Source organism: Typopeltis vanoorti, chromosome 8 (assembly GCF_054136105.1).
Source record: "Typopeltis vanoorti isolate ZY-2024b chromosome 8, IOZ_Tvanoo_1.0, whole genome shotgun sequence".
Lineage (NCBI taxonomy): Eukaryota > Metazoa > Arthropoda > Arachnida > Uropygi > Thelyphonidae > Typopeltis > Typopeltis vanoorti.
Window position 1 is genome coordinate 102,108,848 of NC_143556.1, and position 25,412 is coordinate 102,134,259.

General features: G+C 37.6%; 1 protein-coding gene across 2 annotated transcripts in view; it reads right to left on the minus strand.

Annotated features, from left to right (window-relative positions):
• Positions 1 to 23,866, minus strand: part of Arfip (ADP ribosylation factor interacting protein arfaptin) — a 179,323-nt gene extending 155,457 nt beyond the window's left edge. Inside the window, exon 1 of one of the 2 annotated variants that reach the window (XM_090396858.1) lies at positions 23,743 to 23,866. Coding sequence is in view for 1 of the 2 variants with exons in the window: in XM_090396857.1 (XP_090252983.1) it covers positions 10,939 to 10,975 (37 nt within the window). In the remaining variant the exon portion in view is untranslated. Of the gene's footprint in view, positions 1 to 10,938; positions 11,044 to 23,742 lie in introns of those variants that run through there. The other variant, XM_090396857.1, reaches the window with a different exon arrangement.
• Positions 23,867 to 25,412: the final 1,546 nt, after the last annotated feature.

Genomic DNA, 25,412 nt, shown 5'->3' on the forward strand with positions numbered 1-25,412 from the left:
AGAGAAGAGACCTCCATATAGCATTTAAAGGAATGCGGAGATTCGACTAGAGCATCTGATCTAATGTCCAATCCGCAACTTCTCGTAGTGCACCCTGTTAGGTATCTATCTGAATACTGAATGAACAAGGATGGGCTGGCAATTTGGGATTTAGCCGACCAAATTGTATTTGTATTGGCTTAAACCAAAACATGAAACGATGGTACAACATGACAGAATTACATGCGGGCTGGGGCATCGCCCGGGTTAAACCAGGGTCTTCGTTGTTTATTGCCAGGGAAAGGCAAACAGCGAAAAGTCAGCTACTGGAACAAATCCAAAAACAATGGGGTACTATCAAGATCGGTACTATTAACAAAAGAAGCATGAATGACAAAGAAATAAAGCAAGCTGACGAACTGAATAAGTATCAGATCAATATAATAGGAGTGACTGAAACAAAAAAGGCAAAAACTGGTGAGAGCTTGCTGAGTAATAAATACAAAATGTTATATTCAGGCAATGACAATCAAGAAAGAGAAGTAGCCATATTATTCAACACAAAATATGAGGCTAATCTGAAGTTTTAGAAAAGGAAATGATTGTCAGACATACAAAAATATTTTGGGAAAATTTGGATAAAAGAGCAAAGCTAATAATAATGAAAAATACCTGTTGGATTTCTGTTCAGGACATGGACTGGTTATTACTAACACAATGTTCCAACATAAAAATAAATACAAATTCACATGGAGAGAAGAAGATGAATAAGAAAGTCTCATTGACTATGTTATTGTTGACAGTGATCTTTTCTCCCTGGTGTAGGACACCAGAGTGTACAGAGGATTTGAAATTGGAAGTGATCACCATTTAGTCTTCAGCAGGATAAAATTGAATTGCACATTGAAAAGAAGAACATGCATGAAAGTTTTAAAGCGAATTAAAGTTCAGCAGCTCTCAGATGTGAACTGTAGACTAAAATACACAAACATTATTGAAGAAAAAATGAAAGAGTTTAAGAACAGGAATCAAACCATGGAGATTCAGTGGCAAGCCCTGAAGAAAACACTGACTGATTCAACCAGAGAGGTATGTGGTGAGTTTGTCTGCAAGGATAGAAAAAAATCAGAACTACATGAGGACACAGGAAGTTAAAGAGGCAGTGAAAGAAAACAAGAAAATATATCAAAAGTTCCTGGTAAATAAGTCAACATGTGCTCTTAGAGAATACAGAGACAAATGTAAGAAAGCTAAACACTATGAAAAACTAGCTAAACAAAAGTAATGGGAAGACTTTGGTAAGAACATAAATATCAAGAAGGTGGCAAGATATTCTGGAGGTTGTTGAAGACGCTTAGAAATGGAGGAAAAAGTGCTGTAAAAGGAATTAGAGATGATAAATGTGACATGAAAACAGGAGAAAAAGATATCCTTGAAGTATGGAGTAATTACTTCAAAAAATTGCTAAATGAAACAAGCAGCGATGAGCACTGTGGTAAAAATCACTCAACAGGCATATAATCAGAAATACATATGTATACCTGAAGTAGAAAAAGCCATCGAAATCCTAAAATGTGGAAAGTCAGTAGGAATATATGATATTTGACCAAAAATGCTCAAGTATGGAGGTATAAAAGTCTTACAGCAGCTGCACTGCATAGTTCAGAAGACTTGGACAGACGGAAGAATTCCAGATGATTTGGAGTAGAACTCTCATAGTACCATATATAAAAAGGGAAATAAAACTGAATGTGAGAATTACAGAGGTATTTCTCTACTGAGTGTTCCTGGTAAGATATATGCAATTATACTTGAGAAATGGTTGAGAAAGATTGTGGTAGAGAAGCTTGGTGAAGAACAAGCTGGATTCAGGCCAAATAGAGGCTGTTCAGATATTCACTTTACAACAAAGAGCTGAGAAATCATGGGAATATAACAAAGATATGTATTTAATTTTTGTCAATCTGGAAAAGGCATATGACAAGGTGCTAAGAGAGAAGCTATTCAAAACGCTACAGTTATATGGTGTCAATAGGGCATTATATCAAGCAATCCTTAGCCTTTATTTGAGTTATAAATCAGCAGTTAGAACTGAAGGAAGTACAGGAAGATGGTTTAATGTTAAATCTGTGTCAGATAAAGATGTACATTATCTCCTCTGTTATTATCTATATGGATCGCATTATGAAGGAAAGCGGCATTAAACCAGATATGAAAATTGGAGATGTTAATCTCAGCTCTTTGCTTTATGCAGATATTATACTTCTAAATGAATCCCCTAGTCTGCAAGATTCCCTGACTAAATTGAATAATTGCTGTAATATATATGGTATGAAAATGAGCAATAACAAGAAAAAGCCAATGAAAATAGGCAGAAGCTTTGAAAATATCAACTGCATTGTGGATGGAGAACCTATAGAACAAGTGAAACATTTTAACTAATTAGGCACGATTTTTAGTAAAGATGGTAAATTAAATATGGAAATAGACAACAGAATCAACAAAGCTGGTATGGTAGGAAGTCAATTGAATAAATTTATATAGAATGAGAGAAATTAGCCAAAACACTAAATTAGCTTATACAAGATAGTGTTCAAACCAGTTTTAACTTATGGATCTGAGAGCTGGGTCAGAAGTAAAACACTTGACCAAAGACTAGAGACCGCAGATATGAGAGTCCTGAGAAAGATTAGAGACGTGAACAGATGGCATCAATGGCAATATATATTAAAAACGAGGATATTAGGAAAGAACTTGACATTGTCAGCATCCAAGAATGCGTTAGCAGAGCTAATCTCAGGTGGTATGGTCACTTAAACAGAATGAAAGAGGAAAGATTAGCAAAAGAAGTGTTCTCTGCCAGGTTGGAAATAAAAAGACCCAGAGGAAGACCAAGATATAGGTGGATTGATACAGTAAAAAGTGCCTTAGAAAATAGAAATATAAGATCTGACAATGTTGGAGTCTTGACAGGTAACAGATTGATTTGAAGGAAAATTGTAGATAGGAAGTTTGTAAAGATGTCAATTTTTCATGTAGTACTATCATATCCTATACACCTCTTGAGGGTATATATCAGGAATTTGATGATGATGATAGAACAGTGACAATGCCTTGATTCTTTATATTAATGCCATGAGTATCTGGAATAAAGGAGATGAACTGGTGGTGCTGATAGCATCACTATGTCCAAAGATTATTGAGGTCTCTGAGACATGATTGACGGAAGATGATATACTGACAGGAATAGAAGTACCAGGTTATAGCATTTTTTGACAGGATAGGAAGGGAAAATGCAGTGGTGGAGTACTGTTTATGATAAATGACTTATGTCCTCTCAGGGTGGAGTATTTGGAGTGCATTGGCAGTAATAGTTTTGAAAGCATTTGGTGTGAGGTAGGGGTTGACAGGATATTTAGTAGGGTGTTGCTAGAAGCTAGGAAGAATAAAGGGTGAAGAGCACAAGAGATGTTTAAGCAGTTAAGCTTGGCAAGTGTAAAAAGAATGATTGTTATGGGAGATTTTAACTACAGTATAAATTGGGAAAAGGAAACTGCATGTAGTAATAAGGGAATGGAATTCTTGAGGGACAAAAGTCTTAGGCACCATGTAGTAGAAGGAACACAAGGTTCATGAGTTTTAGATTTGGTCATGGCATCAGAAGAGCTGATTATAACTAAGATGACATGTCTGCCCCCACTTGGAAAGTGACCATGTGGTTTTGACTTGGAAAATGAATAGACATGTAGGAGTATCCAAAAGAAAGGAATGTAGAAAGTATTTTTAACTTGGGTATAGTTATGTTAAAGATACCAAGCAATTTTAAACCTGGTTTTACTCCATTTTTCCCAAGTAAGCAAACAGACAAAATGTCAAGTTTGCGCCTGCAATATATGCAAGACTAGCTGATCCCACAGGTAGTGCAAGACCAAGGCAACTCGTGGTAGAAGTGGAGCAAGCTCTGATCACTAATCTTAATATTTACCCTTAATTCCAAAACACATCTCCAAGAAGGGGATGTATGATGTTTTGTATTAAAGGCAAGGGGCCACTACCCAGACCGGTTTCGACCTTTATTGAGGTCTCATCAGTGGGAGCCAGGCTAGAAATACCAAGATTTAGTAATGCAGAGCTTGTAAGTATTTTACCAAAACGAGTTACCATAAGGTGTTATAACCTTATTAAATAAAAATCTCAGGAGGAGATATAGATGTAGAAAGTATTTTTAACTTGGGTATAGTTATGTTAAAGATACCAAGCAATTTTAAACCTGGTTTTACTCCATTTTTCCCAAGTAAGCAAACAGACAAAATGTCAAGTTTGCGCCTGCAATATATGCAAGACTAGCTGATCCCACAGGTAGTGCAAGACCATATTGCAGGCGCAAACTTGACATTTTGTCTGTTTGCTTACTTGGGAAAAATGGAGTAAAACCAGGTTTAAAATTGCTTGGTATCTTTAACATAACTATACCCAAGTTAAAAATACTTTCTACATCTATATCTCCTCCTGAGATTTTTATTTAATAAGGTTATAACACCTTATGGTAACTCGTTTTGGTAAAATACTTACAAGCTCTGCATTACTAAATCTTGGTATTTCTAGCCTGGCTCCCACTGATGAGACCTTTTTCAGCGGCCCTGAGAGAAAGCTCCATGTTCCAGTCCTTCTTCAAACCTGTTCCAGCGGATTCCAGCAACAGTTTAGGAGAACCGAAAAGAGAGCTCCGATTGAAGTCTTGCCTTGGTAAGATTCATTTGTTCTTTTTGTGGTTTTTTTTTTAGGCCTATACACGGCATTCCGCTATTTTATAGGAATAGACTATCCTTGGAAAGTCTTCTTCCTTTCTTTCGTTAAATAATGTCTTCGGTTTTACCGAGGGTAAGAACCCTCGGGTTCGAAATAGATACTGGTATTCACCAGAGGACGTTTGCGAGGGCTATTATTGACTGCGTCGGGGCAGACAATATTTCCGGTTTCACCCCTTATGGGGGGGGAAGGTTTCAAGTTGTATGCAAAGACGCTGCTACTAGAGAAAAACTTCTGAAAGGAGTCGAGTGCGAGGCAAAAATTTTTCAACCTTTTGTGGTAGGAAGCTTTGTCAAAAGAGTAAGAATAGATCGTTTTCCGCTTGAATACTTAGAAGAAGACAATGACATCATAACTAAAGTCTTCTCGAAATGGGGAGCTGTTCGGGATATCGAAGTTGGCACGGACGCTGAGATCCGACAATGGAAATCTGGTGAAGTCATCTTTTCCGTCATGATGAAGGCGGAAATTCCGAATTTCGTCAGGATAGGATCGGCCAGGATAATGGTGAGTTACCCGGGAGTAAAGAGGCAATGCTTCAGATGCGGCACCCTCACTCATCTAGGGGCCCAGTGCCCGAAGTTAATATGCAAGAACTGCCTAACAGCGGGCCATACAGTAGCACAGTGCCAGTCAGCATGCCTAAAATGCGGCACTAACGGCCATAAGGTGGACACCTGTCCGGACAGAAACCTGGCCGAAAAATTGGGAGGCAGTATTATGCCCAACACGGAAGCAACAGCCAAAAATGTCATTGGCACAGAACAGAATGAGTTCCCTACCCTGAAGGCCGCGCATGAGGGAACAACAAGAAAGAATCATGCCGCCACGTCTGAAACACTGCCGAATACACCAATAGAGAAACCTACAAGCAGGAAAGACAAAAGGCAGAAAGTACCAGCCACCGAGCAAACCGCCACTACAAATGTAGCAACCGAAAATAACCAGCAGCACCAACAAAAAGGAACTATCACTGCAGTCACAATAGACGAAGACACGGAGGCAGTAGATATGGAAATCAACAATGCAGAAAGCACACAAAAGAGGCCAGCCAGCCCTGAAGAAGTAAATATAAAAAAACCAAAACCAGCTGAAGTTGGAAAAATAAAGTCAACTTCAGAACCCACAAAGTTCCCTCACGCAAAGGCCAATGCACCTATATTGCATCTCTTAAAAGATTTCCCCGAGGAGGAGGCGAGACTACGAAAAGCAATAGAAACATTCGGAGACATTCAACTGATACTCACAGGACAAAACGGGCCAAAAGTCGTCAGTGCAGAATGGAACGACGTGTTTGTCGATAATATAGATGAAATCACTCCTGAAAAGATCATTGGTCTTATTGATGCAGAGGACAACATGGGACTAGCACTGCACAGAGGCCTCTACATGCTAAACCACGTCCGTGGAGACAAATTAGCAGATCTCATCATTAAAACCCACAAAAATAGACAGCAGGAGGATTTAAACCTCGCCTAACAAGTCAGTCGACTCCTAGTATCGATCTGGCAGAGGGGAAAAAAAAAAAAAAAAAAAAAAAAAACTGGTTTGTTTTTTCTTCTTTTTGTCCTCTTTCAGATTAGAATTTTTGTTGTAAAAAAGGTCTATGTCTATTCCACACAGGAGGGGTATCCTGAGAACCTGGGCTGCGAAGGCTTACACCGAGGTGGTGCAGCTCCTTGTGGGCTGCATCACCAAGGCCAGGCTCTGCCCCCGCTCTTCTCAGTATTAAACTGGTCATTCCGGTTGAAATTTCAGAATTTTCCTAGTTTCTTACAAAGTGTTATATGTAATTTTAAAGGTTATTTACCAGTTCCTCTTTTTCATGTGGTGCTTCTTTCATTTGTTTTTCCCCACTTTCCTCGGGCAGACACCTGAAGAGGTGACTGACTGGGGAAAGCTGAAAAGAACGGATGGAGGGAGATAATGTCGGAGATCTGCTTGGTGCTGACATTTAAGTCAGGCCAAGTAGATCGACTGAGGCCTCTTTTAACTATCTACTGCTATCCACTCTATCTTTCTCCTCCTCTCTCACTATCAAGCTGACTCTCAGCACAACTTTTTTAAATCTAAAGAGGCCAGTGATGAAAGGCATGAACTCCCATTCGACCTCAATAAAGGTCGAAACCGGTCTGGGTAGTGGCCCCTTGCCTTTAATACAAAACATCATACATCCCCTTCTTGGAGATGTGTTTTGGAATTAAGGGTAAATATTAAGATTAGTGATCAGAGCTTGCTCCACTTCTACCACGAGTTGCCTTGGTCTTGCACTACCTGTGGGATCAGCTAGTCTTGCATATATTGCAGGCGCAAACTTGACATTTTGTCTGTTTGCTTACTTGGGAAAAATGGGGTAAAACCAGGTTTAAAATTGCTTGGTATCTTTAACAGAAAGGAATGTATTTGGAATTATAAGGCAGGTGATTATAATAGTCAGATATCAGTTCAGGGAAGTTCCACGAATGGAGGAATTGGAAAGGTGAGATATCATTGGTGCTTGGGAACATGTGAAGGAATATTTATTAGCAGCAATAGCAAGTTGTATATGGCAAGTGAAGAAGAGAATGCAATTTGGTGTAAAGTGGATGACAAACGATATCAAACAGGAACCGCAAGTAAAAAAAAAGAGGTTATGGAAGAGATATAAATTGGAGTGGAGAGCAGATGCATAAGAATATGACTCAGGCCAGGAGAGTGACTAACATGGTAAGGAAGGCAAACCTGGAATGAGAAGAGATTGGCCCTGAGATCCAAAGAAAATCCTAAGGAATTCTTTCATTATGTGGCCAGTAGGAGAAGAAATGAGTGTGGAAGAATGACATTGTTAGATAAAAATGGTAATAGAGTGATGGATGCAAAGGACATAGTGAAGTTGTTCAATGAACACTTTATTGGGATAGGGCAGGCTCAAGATTTAGAAGTGTAAGAAGAGAGTGTTTCAAATACTGAGTACTCTGGATGTCAATAAAGCAATGGGACTGGATGGGATTTCACCACAGGTTTTAAGATAATGTGCTAAAGAACTGACAGCTCTGTTGACCTGATTTTTCAATGAAAGTTTGGCCATGGGAAAGGTCCTCAAGGAGTGGAAGGATAGTAAGATAGTAACACTGCATAAGGGTGGTAGCAGACTGGAAGTGTCAAACTATAGACCAGTTTGTATTTCATTGCTAGTTGTTAAGATTTTGAAAAAATTAGTGAGGGATCATTTATAGAGTTGGGCAGATGAGGGTAATGTTATCTATGAGAGTCAGCATGGATTTGTTAAAGGGTGATCATGTTTTAGTAATATGATTGCCTTTTATAATAGTGACCAGAGCAGATGATGAGGAAATGCATATTCTGCCATTTTACAGGGTATCACATGATAAGCTGATATTTAAGTTGCAGCACATGAGTTTAGATGTCAGGTTAGTGAACTAGATTCAGGATTGGCTATCTGACAGGTATCAGAGTTGTGTATGAGGAAGCAGTATCAAGAAAGCAGTAGGTTACAAGTAGGGTCTTCACAGGGCTCAGTACTTTGACCTGTATTGTTTAATCTTTATATCAATGACACTGTCAATGGATTGCAAGGGGATATTCAGTTCTTTTACAGATGATACGAAGCTGGGAAAGGTTATTAGTAATAATGCAGATGTGGTGGCCCTCCAAGAAGATTTGAATAAAATAAACAGATGAACAAATGAATGGGGTGTCAGTTTGATGCAGCTAAATGTCTTGAAGAGTGGGATACATTGATGGGAGGCTACATACTCTGTTGGAGGAACTGTACTAGAGGAAGTGGGGGAGACAAGGGATCTGGGGGGTAATTGGAAACCTGAAATTTAGAGAGCATATTGCAAAGTTGGTGAAGGTAACCCAAAGGACTGCTGCAATACTGAGGATGCTGACCTGTGGAGATAAAAAATAAAAAAAAAAAGTTGTCACTCCATTGTATAATGCCCTGATTAGACCACACCTAGACTATTGTGTTCAAATTTGGTCCCCAGGATTTAAAGAGTATAAATTAATTGTGGAAAGAGTGCAGATAACAAAGATGATATCAAGACCATACAATGTTAGTTATGAGAATAGGCTGAGGGAATGTGGACTACAGAGTTTGATAAATAGAAAGAGAGAGATGATATGACTGAGACTTTTAAACTGTTGAGAGGTAGTTACAGGGATGACACTGGGAAGGAGTATGGACAAGGGGCCAAAACTTCCTTTTGTAACTTCTTTGGAAGTTACAAAAGGAAGTTGTAAGCAGAGCAAGAGGGTAAGGAGTGGATTATTTGTATGGAGCATATAAAGCATGGAACATGGATTATTTGCATGGAGCATGGAGTTAAACCATGGAATGCACTGACTGATAGAGTGGTGACAGCATGAACAGTCATTGGGTTCAAGGAGTGGTATGATACTGTTTTCCAGGGGTGGGACTCCCATGATGAGTCTTGTGGCTCCATGGAGGCCTGAATCATACTATTAATAATAATATCAGAAAGGTAGCAAAATATTCTGGATACTATTGAAAAAGTTTGGAAATGGAGAAAAGAGTACTGTAAAAGAAATCAGAAATGATAAAATTGGCATGAAAAACTGAAGATAAAGATATTATAGGCATCTGGAGTAGTTACTTTGAAAGATTGATAAATGAAACAAGCTGGAGTTGACATTCACTCAGAAATGTTCAAATATGGAGAATGGGGGGGGGTAACTTTTTGCTATCCAAGTTAAGATTCTTCTGATATATTTCTAGCAAGAGGCCAGGGCAGGCATGCAATGTTCCATGTAAAGGAGGTTTGCCTTGGTCATCTATAAAAGAGTTAGATGAAAAGAATAATGCCAGGAGATCGGTTTTATCTTTAGGTGATATTGCAGTATTACCACTTGGATTAGAAAGGGGTGAAAAAACAGGCTAAAGTTGCACTCAACAGTTTTTGTGAGAGACCAGAAGGCTCAACTTCTACCTGCAAGAGATGGCAAGTTTTTACATTTATCCTTTCAAAGTTGAACTTAGCTCTGATGATGGTTTTGCAAGTGTTGCAAGCTTATATGTAGATTATGAATGAAGTGAGAGTTTTCATCTCAAACCACTTATAAGGTGTTTACTTTTCTTAAGCTTCCCTAACACACCTTTTTGAAAAACCAGCTTGGATATAGAGTGGGAATTTTGAACAAAGTGGAGAATTAAAGACTTCATTCCAACATGGATAAGTTCTGTAACAAGATCATAAGTATCTGGAGTAGGAAAATGGAAACAGTACTGACAATGGAAAAGAGGAGTAAAATCTCCCGTATCTTTCCACTTGGCATCTTGATGTGGAGACAAAGGACAAGGGGATGTGAATGAATGAGAGGAGCATCCCACTAGAGAAGCTTGAATAAGATTGTGGTCTTAATTATCAATAGCAGTCACCTCAACAATGTAGGTTGAAGGAGAACTGGCTAAGAAAAGATCCAGAGTTTTGGGCAAGTGGAGAGGATTGTCAGGAGCTATGCTTGGGAAATGAATTATTTGCTTTATGTCAGATCTGTTTTGCGCGCTACTTTTCAAAGAATCCTGTAGCAGATATATTTGCTGTAAGCAAATACCTACCCTTCTTTTCCAGCTCAGAAAAGAAGCAGTCAATGGTACCATTTCTCCTATTCCTAAACATCAAAGCATTATAGAATTTTGTGCAAAATAATAACAGGGCTTATTGGGAAAAATAGTGTTAAGAGCAGAACACTCAAATCATATACAGTTTTGTAAGTTATGCTGCACACTAAAAAGCTAACCAGTTCTTTTAAACATCTCTAATTGCTAACAAACAATGAAATACATTAAAATCATCAGAATTTTTTCAGATACTTGTGATATTTAATAGATCTAAAAAAGCACACTATGTTGGTAATAGAGTTGCCTCTATGTCCAATTAAATGAAATAGATCTTAATTAAAAGAGATCTGTAATATTAAAGGATTACTAATTTGACATATATGTATATTCATTTTCTGAAATGTGAGGATGATATAAAATGCATAAAAAATGCACATGTGAAAGTAATAATCCTATCTTTTCGAATTAAGATCAGTTTAACTTGGTTGGATAGAGGGACTGCTCCATTACCAAAATAGCTTTTGCTGTTTCAGGTTGCTAATAAAAAAAATACAGAAAGATACCGAATTTAGTACTTGTTACGGACTTTGCAGCAGTCATGGTAGTCCATGCTAAACAACCTTTTATTTTTCAGTGTTGTCTCTGATAGTGGATTATTATTATCATTTATATAGGTACTCCAAGGAGTCAAAAGACACATGTGGGACACCCACTCCATCCATTAACAACACCTATCATATATCTCCTTAAACCTATTCACTGTTGGGGCACTTACAACCACCTCTGGCTGGCAATCCATTCCACTCATTCGCTACTCTCCAAGAAACAAGTCTGCATACCCTTACTAACCACACTTTTAGACAACTAAATGTGAACCCTTGTTTCAATCGCCCTACTCCCCGTGTACTGAAAAATTTCTTCTGCGTCAATCTTATAGAATCCATTCAGTAACTTATAAGTCTCTATCATATCCCCTCTCCCCTGCCTGTCAACTAAACTCTGCAACTCAAACACCATACCATCAATCAATCCTCATAGGGAACATTCTACAGACCTGTCACCAGCGTGGTCACTCATCTCTGAATCCTCTGCACCACCCTCTGATACCTAAAAAATACAGGTGACAAATCTTGGCACAGTAGTCAATGTGGCTGAATCATAGCCTTATAAAGAAGTATAATAACTATCCTATCTTTACATGTCAATGTGTCCTTCAGCATCCAAGTAATCCTCTGTTTTATTTTGCAACTCTTGCAATATGTCATCTGAATTTCAAATCTCAATCCATCATTCCCGGATTCATACATCATCAATTTCCTGTAAATAGGATCATCAGTTTTACCTTACATTTTACAACATTGAATTGACAACTATGGTCCTTTGCCCACACTGCCAATTTATTTAAATCATCATGTAAATCTACATCACAATTTATCAATTATTGCACTCCTTAGTTTTGCATCATCAGCAAACAACTGAATATCCCCCTTCACATCTTCTGCTATATCATTAATATACAAATTAAAGCACAGTGGTTCTAGTATAGAGCCCTGGAGAACTCCACTAGTCACCCTCATTTGCCTTGATTCCACTCCACTATACGCCACCTCTGATGTCTATCACCTACCTCCCTATCCATGCTATCAGTCTTGTATCCATTCCCATTTGCTCCATCATCATCAAATTCCTGACATTTACCCTCAAGGTGTGTACAGGATATGAGAGTACTAGATGAAAAATTTACATCATTACTAACTTCCTACCTACAATTTTCTGCCAAATCAATCTGTTACCTGTCAAACCTACAACATTGTCAGATCTTATATTTAATATCTATCTTCTAAGGCATTTTTTACTGTATCAATCCACCTATATCCTGGTCTTCCTCTGGGTCTTTTTCCTGCCAAACTGGCAAAACACTTGTCTGGCTAATCTTTCCTCAGATTAGCCAAACACCACCTGAGATTAGCTCTGCTAACGCATTCCTGGATGCTGACAATGTCAAGTTCTTTCCTAATATCCTCGTTTTTAATATGATATTGCCATTGATGCCATCTGTTCACGCCTATAATCTTTCTCTGGACTCTCATATCTGTGGTCTCTAGTCTTTGGTCAAGTGTTTTACTTCTGACCCAGCTCTCAGATCCATAAGTTAAAACTGGTTTGAACACTATCTTGTATACATCTAATTTAGTGTTTTGACTCATTTCTCTCTTATTCCATATAAATTTATTCAGTTGACTTCCTACCATACCAGCTTTGTTGATTCTGTTGTCTATTTCCATATTTACCATCATCACTAAAAATCGTGCCTAAGTAAGCTGAAATGTTTTACTTGTTCTATAGGTTCTCCATTCACAATGCAGCTGATATTTTCAATGCTTCTACCTATTTTCATTATCTTGGTCGTGTTATTGCTGGCCTTCATACCATATCTATTACAACAGTTATTCAATTTAGTCAGGGAATCTTGCAGACCTTGTAGTGGATTTATTTAGAAGAATAACATCATCCGCATCAAGCAAGGAGCTGACATTAACATCTCCAATTTTGATATCAGGTTTAATACCACTTTCCTTCATAATGTAATCCATATAGATAATGTACATCCTTGTCTGACACCAGATTTAACATTAAACCATCTCCCTGTACTTCCTTCAATTCTAACTGCTGACTTACAACTCAAATAAACACTAAGTATTGCTTGACATAATGATCCACTGACACCATACAACTGTAGTGTTTTGAATAGCTTCTCTCTTGGCACCTTGTCATATGCTTTTTCCAGATCTCCAACACTTAAATACAGATCTTTGATATATTCCCATGACTTTTTAACTATTTGTCATGAATATCTGATCCTGACAGCCCCTATTTGGCCTGAATCCAGCTTGTTCCTCACGAAGCTTCTCTTCCACAATCCTTCTCAACCGTTTATCAAGTATACTGGCATAAATCTTATGAGAAACACTCAGTAGAGAAATACCTCTGTAATTCTCACAATCAGTTTTATTTCCCTTTTTATACATGGGTACTATGAGAGCTCTACTCCAATCATCTCCAATCATCCTTCTGTCCAGGCCCTCTGAACTATGCAGTGTAGCCACTGTAAAACTTTTATACCTCCATACTTCAGCATTTTTGGTCAAATATCATCTACTCCAGCTGCCTTTCCACATTACAGACTTTTAATAGCTTTTTCTACTTCAAGCATGGATATGTATTCCTGATTCCATGACTAGCCAGTTTTTTATCGCTGTGCTGTCATCATTGCTAGTTTCATTTAGCAATTTTTCGAAGTAATTACTCCACTTCAAGGATATCTTTTTCTCCTGTTTTCGTATCACCTTTATCATCTCTAATTCCTTTTACAGCATTCTTTCCGCCATTTTTGAGCTCCTTTAATAACCTCCAGAATATCTTGCCACCTTCTTGATATTTATTTTCTATGTTCTTACCAAAGTCTTCCCATGACTACTGTTTAGCTAGTTTTACAGTGTTTAGCTTTCTTACATTTGTCTCTGTATTCTCTAAGAGCAAAAGCTGACTTATTTGCCAGGAACATTTGATATGCTTTCTTCTTTTCCTTTACTGCCTCTTTAACTTCCTGTGTCCACCAGGGAGTTCTGATTTTTCTATCCTTGCAGACCTCACCACATGCCTCTCTGGCAGAATCAATGCTTTCTTCAGAGCTTGCCACTGAATCTCCATGGTTTGATTCCTGTTCTTAAAATCTTTCATTTTTTCTTCAATAATGTTTGTATATTTTAGTCTAGAGTTCACATCTGAGAGCTGCTCAACTTTTATTCGTTTTAAAACTTTCTTACATGTCCTTCTTTTCTATATGAAATTCAATTTTATCCTGCTTAAGACTAAATGGTGATCACTTCCAATTTCAAATCCTCTGTACACTCTAGTGTCCTGCACCAGAGAGAAAACATCACTATCAACAATAATATAGTCAATGAGACTTTTCTTATTCCTTGCCTCTTCTCTCCATGTGAATTTGTGCACATTTTTATGTTGGAACATGGTGTTAGTAAAAACCAGTCCATGTCCTCAGCAGAAATCCAACAAGTATTTGCCATTATTATTAGCTTTGTTCTTTTTTAAAAATTTTCCCAAAATATTTTTGTATGTCTGACAATCATTTCCTACTCTGCTATTTAGATCCCCAACAAGGTCCAACTTTTCATTTTTCATTGTGTCAGTTGCTTTTTTAAAGCCTCAAAAAATTCCTCCACTTCTACCTTAGTAGAGCCTTCTGTGGGACCATAGGCACAAATAAGTCTCATTGTCCAGTTCCCCATTCTGATATTTGCCCACATCACTCTACTTGAGACTGCCTGCCATTCAAGAAGATTAGCCTCATATTTACTGTTGAATACTATGGCTACTCCTCCTTTTCCTTGATTGTCATTGCCTGAATATAACATTTTGTATTTATTGCTCAGAAAGATCTCACCAGTATTGGTCTTTTTTGTTTCAGTCACCCCTATTATATCAATCTGGTATTTATCTAATTCCTCAGCTAGCACCATTTCTTTGCTATTCAGGCTTCTTATGTTGATAGTACCGATCTTTAACTCTGGTGATGTTGAGTTGGGGTGTGTTTTCAGATTTGTTCCAGTAGCTGACTTTTCGCTGTTCACCCTGGTTCCCTGGGGAAAACAACAGGGGCCTTATTTAACCAGGCAATACCCCAGCCGGCATGAAATTCTATCATGTTATACCATCATTTAATATTGTAGTTTAAGCCAATAAGAATACAATTTGGTCGGCTAAATCCCAAATTGCCAGCCCATCCTCGTTTGTTTGGTATCCAGATAGATACCTAACAGGGTGCACCACGAGAAGGTAAGGATTGGACATTAGGTCAGAAGCCCTGGTCGGTTCTCCACATTCCTTTAAAGGCTATGTGGAGGTCTTCTCTCAGTTATACAGCTTTGACCCTTAAGCACCCCCCCCAATTTGCTCCAACTTAAGTAATAGTTTTTATGCGGTATTCTGTCAAATGCTTTTGCAAAGTCCAGCAGTGGAATGGTGTGCCATTTCCTTTATTAAATTCTGCTGTCACCTTATTACAAAATGTGAATAAATTACTGCGGCACAACCTAACTTTTACAAAGGCATGCTGTTTCCAAAAGAGTATCATATTCCTATCCACCTATTCCTGAATCTTACTTTTAACCAACTTTTCCAATACTTTAACTACCACTCCAGAAGCACTAACTGGTCTGTAATTTGCTATTTCTGCTTTATATTGAAAGTCATCCACTTAATCCCTGCTCAGTTTATCCTCCTGACCCTGGGTATGCACTCTGATACTGTCTCGCTTAAACAATCCTTGACCACTTCCCATGCAGTATAGTACGCCCACAGATACGAGACCCTTCTGCACATGTCAAAAGAAGAAGAAGAATCCAATGCGGTAATAGGGTAATCAATCCGTATTGTGGGATGAGTGTTTATTATTACAAGTCAAAAAATTAACTTCTCTTTAATGATCACTGAAGTTTTTAAAGTGGTAACTATTTTGCTTGTATAAGTATAACAGTTGGAAAATTTTACGTATAAAGCACGTGATTTTGGTGAGCAATTTGTACATTGCCTTATTTCTTTCTCCCCTTAAACATGAATTGACTCTTCTTGGCACCGAGCCAACGACAGCTCTCATACTATAATGACATTCATTCCATAGTTTCTTAGGACATGGGACTGCTCCAAATTGCTTCCTAAGTTTGTCATTATCACCAGCTTTGTAGTTCCACATAAACCCTCTCTTGATTGAAATTTTCATATGCTGAGCAACCGCCCAGGACAAAAGACAGCATGGTTACTTTCCCCAACCAGAGGTAGAGTTGCTGCTGCAGTTATAAATGGATCTGATGCTATTACTATCTCCAACTCTCTCAAACCCCTGGTCCTTTCCATCATGTGCTGTTTCAGTAATTATCCCTTAGTAACTGTATAAATTCCATTTTACCATGTGCCCTTTTCTCCTTCCAATCTATATCACCATAGTTGAAGTCATCATCATCATCAAATTGCTGCCATGTACCCTCAAGGGGTGTACAGGATATGATAGTACTACATGAAAAAAAATTACATCATTATTAATTTCCTATCTACAATTTTCCTCCAAATCAGTGTGTTACTTGTCAAGACTCCAACATTATCAGATCTTATATTTCTATCATCTAAAGCACTTTGTACTGTATCAATCCACCTATATCTTGGTCTTCCTCTGGGTCGTTTTGCTGCCAACCTGGAAGAGAACACTTGTTTTGCTAATCTTTCTTCTCCCATTCTGTTTAAGTGACCATACCACCTGAGATTAGCTCTGCTAATGCATTCCTGGATGCTGACAATGTCAAGTTATTTCCTAATATCCTCGTTTTTAATATGATACTGCCATTGATGCCATCTGTTCATGCCTATAATCTTTCTCAGGACTCTCATATCTGTGGTCTCTAGTCTTTGGTCAAGTGTTTTACTTCTGACCCAGCTCTCAGATCCATAAGTTAAAACTGGTTTGAACACTGTCTTGTATACTAATTTAGTGTTCTGACTAATTTCTCTCTTATTCCATATGAATTTATTCAATTGACTTCCCACCATACCAGCTTTGCTGATTCTGTTGTCTATTTCTATATTTAATTTACCATCTTCAGTAAAAATCGTGCCTAAATAGCTAAAATGTTTTACTTGTTCCACAGGTTCTCCATTCACAACAGAGTTGACATTTTCAATTATTCTGCCTATTTTCATTGTCTTTGTCTTTTTATTGCTGACCATCATACCATATCTATTACAACAGCTATTCAATTTAGTCAAAGAATCTTGCAGACTTGTCGCGGATTTATTTAGAAGTATAACATCATCCGCATAAAGCAAAGAGCTGACATTAACATCTCCAATTTTGATATCATGTTTAATACTGTTTTCCTTCATAATGTGATCCATATAGATAATGTATAACAGAGGGGATAATGTACATCCTTATCTCACACCAGATTTAACATTAAACCATCTTCCTGTACTTCCTTCAATTCTAACTGCTGACTTACAACTCAAATACAGACTACGTATTGCTTGATATAATGCTCCATTGACACCATATAACTGCAGCGTATTGAATAGATTCTCTCTTGGCACTTGTCATATGCCTTTTCCAGATCGACAAAACTTAAATACAGATCTTTGTTATATTCCCATGTTTTCTCGACTATTTGTCGTAAAGTGAAGATTGATCCTGACAGCCTCTATTTGGCCTGAATCCAGCCTGTTCTTCACCAAGCTTTTCTTCCACAATTCTTCTCAATTGTTTCTAGAGTATACTGAATAAATCTTGCCTGGAACACTCAATAGGGAAATACCTCTAATTCTCACATTCGGTTTTATTTCCCTTTTTATATATGGGTACTATGAGAGCTCTACTCCAATCATCAGGAATGCATCCCTCTATCCAGGCCTTCTGAACTATGCAGTGCAGTGCAGCCACTGTAAGACTTTTATACCACCATACTTCAGCATTTCTGGTCGAATATCATCTACTCCTGCTGCCTTTCCACATTTCAAACCTTTGATGGCTTTTTCTACTTCAAGTATGGATATGTATTCCTGACTGCATGCCTAGTCAGTGTTTTTTACCACTGTACTGTCATCACTGCTTGTTTCATTTAGCAGTTTTTCAAAGTAATTACTCCATACTTCAAGAATATCTTTTTCTCCTGTTTTCATGTCACCTTTATCATCTCTAACTCCTTTTACAGCACTCTTTCCTCCATTCCTAAGCTTCTTCAACAACCTCCAGAATAATTTGCTGCCTTCTTGATATTTATTTTCTATATTCTTGCCAAAGTCCTCCCATGACTTTTGTTTAGCTAGTTTTACACAGTGTTTAGCATTCTTGCATTTGTCTCTATATTCTCTAAGAGCACAAGCTGACTTATTTGACAGGAACTTTTGGTATGCTTTTTTCTTTTCCTTCACTGCCTCTTTAACTTCCTGTGTCCACCAGGGAGTTCCGATTTTTTTATCCTTACAGACAACCTCACCACATGCCTCTCTGGCAGAATCAATCAATGTTTTCTTCAGAGTTTGCCACTGAATCTCCAAGGTTTGATTCCTGTTCTCAAACTCTTCCATTTTTTCTTCAATAATCTTTGTGTATTTTAGTCTACAGCTCACATCTGAGAGCTGCTCAACTTTTATTCGCTTTAAAACTTTCTTACATGTTATTCTTTTCAATATGAAATTCAATTTATTCTGCTCAAGACTAAATAGTGATCACTTCCAATTTTAAATCCTCTGTACACTCTGGTGTCCTGCACCAGGGAGAAAACATCACTATCAACAATAATATAGTCAATGAGACTTTTCTTATTCCTTGCCTCTTCTCTCCATGTGAATTTGTGCACATTTTTATGTTGGAACATGGTGTTAGTAATAACCAGTCCATGTCCTGAGCAGAAATCCAACAGATATTTGCCATTATTATTAGCTTTGCTCTTTTCTCCAAATTTTCCCAATATATTTTTGTATGTCTCACAATCATTTCCTACTCTGCTATTTAGATCCCCAACAAGGACCAACTTTTCCTTTTTCATTGTGTCAGTTGCTTTTTCTAAAGCCTGAAAAAATTCCTCCACTTCTACCTTAGTAGAACCTTCTGTGGGACCATAGGCACAATTAAGTCTCATTGTCCAGTTCCCCATTCTCATATTTGCCCACATTACTCTACTTGAGACTGACTGCCATTCAAGAAGATTAGCCTCGTATTTTGTGTTGAATACTATGGCTACTCCTTCTTTTCCTTGATTGTCATTGCCTGAATATAACATTTTGTATTTATTGCTCAGAAAGATCTCACCAGTTTTGGTCTTTTTTGTTTCAGTCACCCCTATTATGTCGATCTGGTACTTATCTAATTCCTCAGCTAGCTCCATTTCTTTGCCATTCAGGCTTCTTACGTTGATAGTACCGATCTTTAACTCTGGTGAAGTTGAGTTGGGGTTTATTTTCAGATTTGTTCCAGTAGCTGACTTTTCGCTGTTCGCCCTGGTTCCCTGGCGAAAACAACGGGTGCCTTGTTTAACCGGGCGATGCCCCCAGCTGGCATGAAATTTTGTCATGTTGTACCATCATTCTATATTTTAGTTTAACCAATAAGAATACAATTTGGTCGGCTAAATCCCAAATTGCCAGCCCATCCTCGTCCGTTCAGTATCCAAGTAGATACCCAACAGGGTGCACCACGAGAAGGTAAGGATTGGACATTAGGTCAGAAGCCCTGGTCAGTCCGCATTCCTTTAAAGGCTATGTGGAGGTCTCCTCTCAGTTATACAGCTTTGACCCTTAAGCACCCCCATAGTTGAAGTCTTCCGAGGATAACTGCTTGGTTTGCACTCGTGCTAATCTGCTAATGCATGTCGTCCACATCTTCTGGATCTCCAGGTCTATAACAACAACTGACAATATATTTTGTAGTATTGGCTTCTATCTCACAGCAGACAGCCTCAAATGAACCTTTTCCATCTGATCTACAATCTTCCTTAACTTCTATTTTTGTTGATTGAAGTTCTTCAGCTATCATAAGATCCCTCCTCCTCCTGCCCTGTTTCTTCTTTCTTCTCTGAAAATGCAATATCCCTTACATTCTCTGACAACCAGGTCTCACTGATGCCAATAATTTTTGGCCAAGTTGAGCTGACAATGCTAAAAACTCCTTTTCTTTATTTCTGATACTTCAGGTATTCATGTACATGCATTTCAAAATCCCCATGAGCCAACAAGGATGCTCATCATTAAGATTGGTGTTTATAACATGAATGTTTAGACCAAAAAAAGTGAATATGAAAGAATTTTTTAACATTTATTTATTATTTATTTTAGTAGTGGTGGGGATTGAGGGAGATGTTTTTTTTTTTTATTATTTAATTGCAGTGGTATTATGTTATTTAAGTTTACTGTCATGTTAATATTTCAAAGATGATAAGAAAAGGAAATAAGAAATACTCTTAGATATGTCATCACCTACAGAGAGCATCCAGTCTTGGAGCTATAACGTGGCCTTGAAAGTGCCACCTCACATACCATTATCCATTTTATCCCATAAAATAAAAATGTTTATTTCCATAAGAATCTATGCAATGAATTTGATCTGGATAAGAAAATCTCTTTGAAAAGTGGTTCACAGAAATAATAAGCAAAGCTTACCAAGGAACAAAATCTCAAGAATAACAACCACAAAATGACAAAACTTTAAAAAATATGAAACAGGGAAGGACAGGAACATGGAATAGCATGAACTCACTGCAGTAAAGAAGAGATCTCTTCATGTCAACTGGAAAGTGATATATTGAGGCTGTAGCATACATAATATGTATCAGTGAAAGTCTTGGCATTTACTTCTTAGGATTTTCAGCTCTGGTTCAGAATAAATGCAAATGCTGTGCATACTACTTCTGGTTGTGTTTTCTTGCCTAAGAGAAGTAATATCTCATAATGATATTCCTGAAAATCTTTGGGGTAAAAGGGGGATTCATAGCAGTCCTTCATAGTATAAATACCTTATGAACAAAATTTAAGTTACTAATATTTCTTTGAATTTCCAACTAGCATATTCAGAGAACAAATTACAACTATTGTAAAATACAATACTCTCAACTAGGTTAACACATAAACAAAATAAAAACAAAAAACTGTAACAGAAAAGGGCCCTAGAGGTACCATGATAGCATGCTGTGTCCTCTAGGGACCAGTTAAAAGGAACCTAATTCAGAGAAGTTGAGTTAGATGTAGTCCCAGAACCATCTCCTGGATCTTTAGCAAATTAATGCAGTCATACTTAGAGATTTGAGAGTTTCATTGCTAATGCTAATTCTCAAAATCCTCTCAAACCTATAACAACTCCTATATAACAGCAACTATTCTTCTGCATAGTTTAATAAAGAAAGTCCAAGGTAAAGAATATTCGACAACTTCAAATTTTAACTTGACAGTCACTGAAATAAGCTTTGTGCAGAATTGCAATGTTGAAAACGCACTTGCTGTTCCCTGGCACAAATGCAATTTATTGTTTCAAGTTTCTCAAGGCCTTCACATGGTTTTGTGAAATTGCTATTACCCTTTTCACCATATAGTCCTGGTGTATGACAACTCTGCTGCCCTAGAAGGCAGGAATAATGCACTTTCTGTGAAAGGTTGACTTTTGAACTTTTTTGGGGCCATTGAGAAAAAGGTGGCAATATTCCACAGACACACACGCTGAGTTTTCATTTCATGGCATGACAGAGTCAAATTTCATCTGCAGTCATGATTTCATAAAGAAAAAGTATTGCCTTGCTTTTAATAATGTTGAAGCAATTGTTAACAAACTTCCAGTCTTATCTGTTTTGTTTTGCTAGTCAAAAGATTATAGCACCCAACATGCACACTTTACTGTAGCCCAATTCTGCAATGACAATAATTTCAATTTCACAATGCTTGTGATTGCATTATTTGATGATATTCCTGATTAACTACTCAGCTTACTACTCATGGAAATTATATGCTGCAATATTTTGTTAGCACACTTCATGAAAAACCTGCTATTGCCATTTCATGTCCAACAATGTACAGTATTGCATTTACAGTTGCTTCACTATTATTATTATTATTATTATTATTTGACACCTCCAGGGAGTCCAAAGACTCATCGAGGGAGAGTGTGCCAACAGCATCGAACGATTTGTCCCCTTCCAACTACTAACCGCGCTCAAACTTACTTAACTGAGCCATTAGTAGCAGAGGCTACTATGTAATCAATAGTGAATTTTAATAGCCCTCTAATCTCAACTCCAAACACTGACCACATGCAGACATTACTTTCATAATATGCCTTATTATATTCAAATTCAGTTCTGAAGTTTATAAAGTCTTCCTTTGTTTCTTTACACAATGTTGCAAAATGTAAGATTTTGAAATTTGGGAAAAAGAGATGGGATGTAGAGTGCACTATCGGTGGAAATATCTTGGAAGAGGTAGAGGAGCTGAGAGATCTGGGAGTGATTGTAGACAATGACCTAAAATTTTGGGGACATGTTACCAAAATTGTGAGGACAACACAGCAGATAATGGGAATGATGCTGAGGGCACTGACTTGTAAAAGTAAGAATGTTATGGTTTCCTTGTATAAGGCTTTGATCAAGCCACATACAGATTACTGTGAGCAGATTTGGTCACCTGGTTTTCAAAAAGATGTATTGGAAAAGGTTCAGAGATGATGACTAAGGTGGTCTCTGAAATGTTGAGTGAGAGGACAGATTGACAAAATGCAATTTGCAGAAATTCGTGGACTGGAGAAGGGGACATGATTGAGACATATAAGCTGTTAACAGGTTATTATCAGATTAATGTTGAGGAGGTTCTGCATAGAATGGGTGAAGATAGGAAGAGAACAAGAGGTCATCCCTGGAAGTTGTATAAAGAGTGTGAGCAAGGGGGTGAGGAGCACGGTTTTTGCATGGAGAGAGTGATAATTGATTGGAATGCACTGCTTGAGAGTGTGGTAAGTGTAGAGACGGTGAACATATTTAAGGCACAGTATGATAAACTGTGTGTATAATCGTGGACCTCCACTCGATGAGTCTTTGACTCCATTGAGGTTTTTATAATAATTATTATCTCACACATAAATGACAGAATTTTCCTTCGAGAAACTTTCTTGAAGTTTACATCATCTCAAACACTTAATCTTTCATCTACACACATCATCCAATGTTCACTAGTATTTGGTCTGTGAAATGTTCTCTAGTTGTATTTAGAAGGGCAAACTCAAGTTTCCATGGTACAGATTGGTTATGAAATTTGCAATGGTTATATTAAACATGATAATAAATAGATTTTTTTAAATAAGTTGTACAGTTTAATTTAATTGTCTATGTTAGTTTCTGAAGTTAAACACTACAGGATAGATCTTTTCTATCAGTATAATCCTTGCACATAAATTAACAACAGCATTCCAAAGATAAAACATTGCTTGTGCTAGTGTTTCCATTACACATCTTTGAACGAGTTTAATTAGTTTGGAACACATACACACGTAAAATGACAAAAGTTGAAGGCTACCACGGTCAATTACAAAATGTCATTTAGTTAGCAATGAAAAATTAAACTTAATGGCATTACGTCTTATGATGATTCATACTTTCCATACAATGATATGCTTACAAACTCTGAATGAAATGACTCTCCATTACAGAAGCTTAGGCTTAAGATATGCAACTATCTTTAATGATTTCGTTCATAACCATATGTGATCATTAACATCACAAACACAGCATGCTTTAAACAAAATAAATTCCAAAATCTTGATTACTCACAAGACAAGGACACTTAAATTATAACTCTCTCCCTCCCTCACTGTATTATTATCATATATATCACGATTTTCTATTGTGACAGCGCCCCATCTATCCCTTAAACTAACGACAACCTGTTGAACACACACACACAATGCCACCACACCACACCACTCATGTTGCAATATTCCGAAAGCCAAAGAATAGTAAAATTGCAAGAGAAAATTTTTAAAAAATGTATTTCCTCCAGCAGCTTGTTACCACCTTCCAAAACCAAACTTCACCCCATTAAAATGCTATGTCTACCAGCAGGGTGTGCTAAATTAATTAATTAGTTTTTTTTTTAAAAAAAAAAGGCCAGAGCGTTACCCTTTATACAAAAGTTATGTTTACATTCCCTGAAAGGGCTCGTTTTTCATGCTTAAAGTGCAGAATCTATGTTGTGTAACCATGTGGAAGTGGTGTTTACATCAAAAGCGCTAGTACCATCCTAGAAGAAAGATCATTATATGTTCGATTCTAGTGGTGAACTAGACAGGGTTTATTCCAAGCATTTCTTCGGAGTTACCGAGTTCGATTCGGCTCTGAGTAAAGCTCAGTGCAGCGGGGCACGCAGTCGGCTCACTGGCCTAATTACACCAATCTCTCTCTTTGTCTCTCACCTAAAACACTTTGATTCAATAATAGCTTCGAATCACAATCGGTGAAGGCTTCATGGATGGAGAATGGGTGCCAACAAAAAAAAAAAATCAGCTAACGCCTTTTTTTATTCCCGTATAGGAAGTAGGCGAGGCCGTTTCAGCCCTAATCTAACTTTTGGAGACTGAGTGGGCAGTTCAATCTCCACTGGTACCTAATCAGAGATAGCTGGCCGAAGTCTATCACTAATTAAGTGGCACACAGTGAAGTGAGACAGCTTAACAAGTGCTGCCATCTCTTGGTCCCTAACCATAACACAATATATTTAATGTCTAAATAATGTGGGTTCCACGGTCGATTTTTTTGAGTTTACGGGACGAAAAACTCGAGTTTCAGGGAGAAAAAACCCGCTTGCCAGAGCCAGAGATAGATAAACTCGAGGACCGGTCGAAAAAAGACTTAGAAAAATTTCTTCTAGTCGCCGACTAGATCAAAACAAAGTCTTCCTTCGTACGGTCAAGTGCTGTAGTGTGCAAACGCCACGTCCACTGAGTTACACAGGCTGGGTGCCAACAAGTCTTCGAAAACTTAGTTAGTGTTAAAGGAGTTTCTCTTCCTGCTTTGGAGAATAAAATGCATCAAACAATTTTTATTTATTTTAGTCTAATCCATATCGGGGGAGAGAAATATCACAGCACTAATCAGGTGTGTTCTGGCCTCAATAAACTTTGATGTCTACTAAATGCGTATGTTCTATATTCTCTAATTTTCGGAAAGAAAATGAGTTTATAAAGGGTAATCTCAATCTACTTATAAGCACTCAAAATAAGCATTTCATATCTGCCGGGGCTGTTGGGCCTAGTGGTTAATATATCGGTTTCCTAAAAGGCTAAGGATTCAAATCTCACTTAATGTAGATGTTTACGATTGTCCTTAAGTGATAGATGAATTTGTACATCTCACACTGATAGATGAAACTACGGCACTGCTCATCAGAGAATAAAGTGGCTTGAAAAAGTTTCATATTTGATCTCCACAACAGAGTTTCTGGA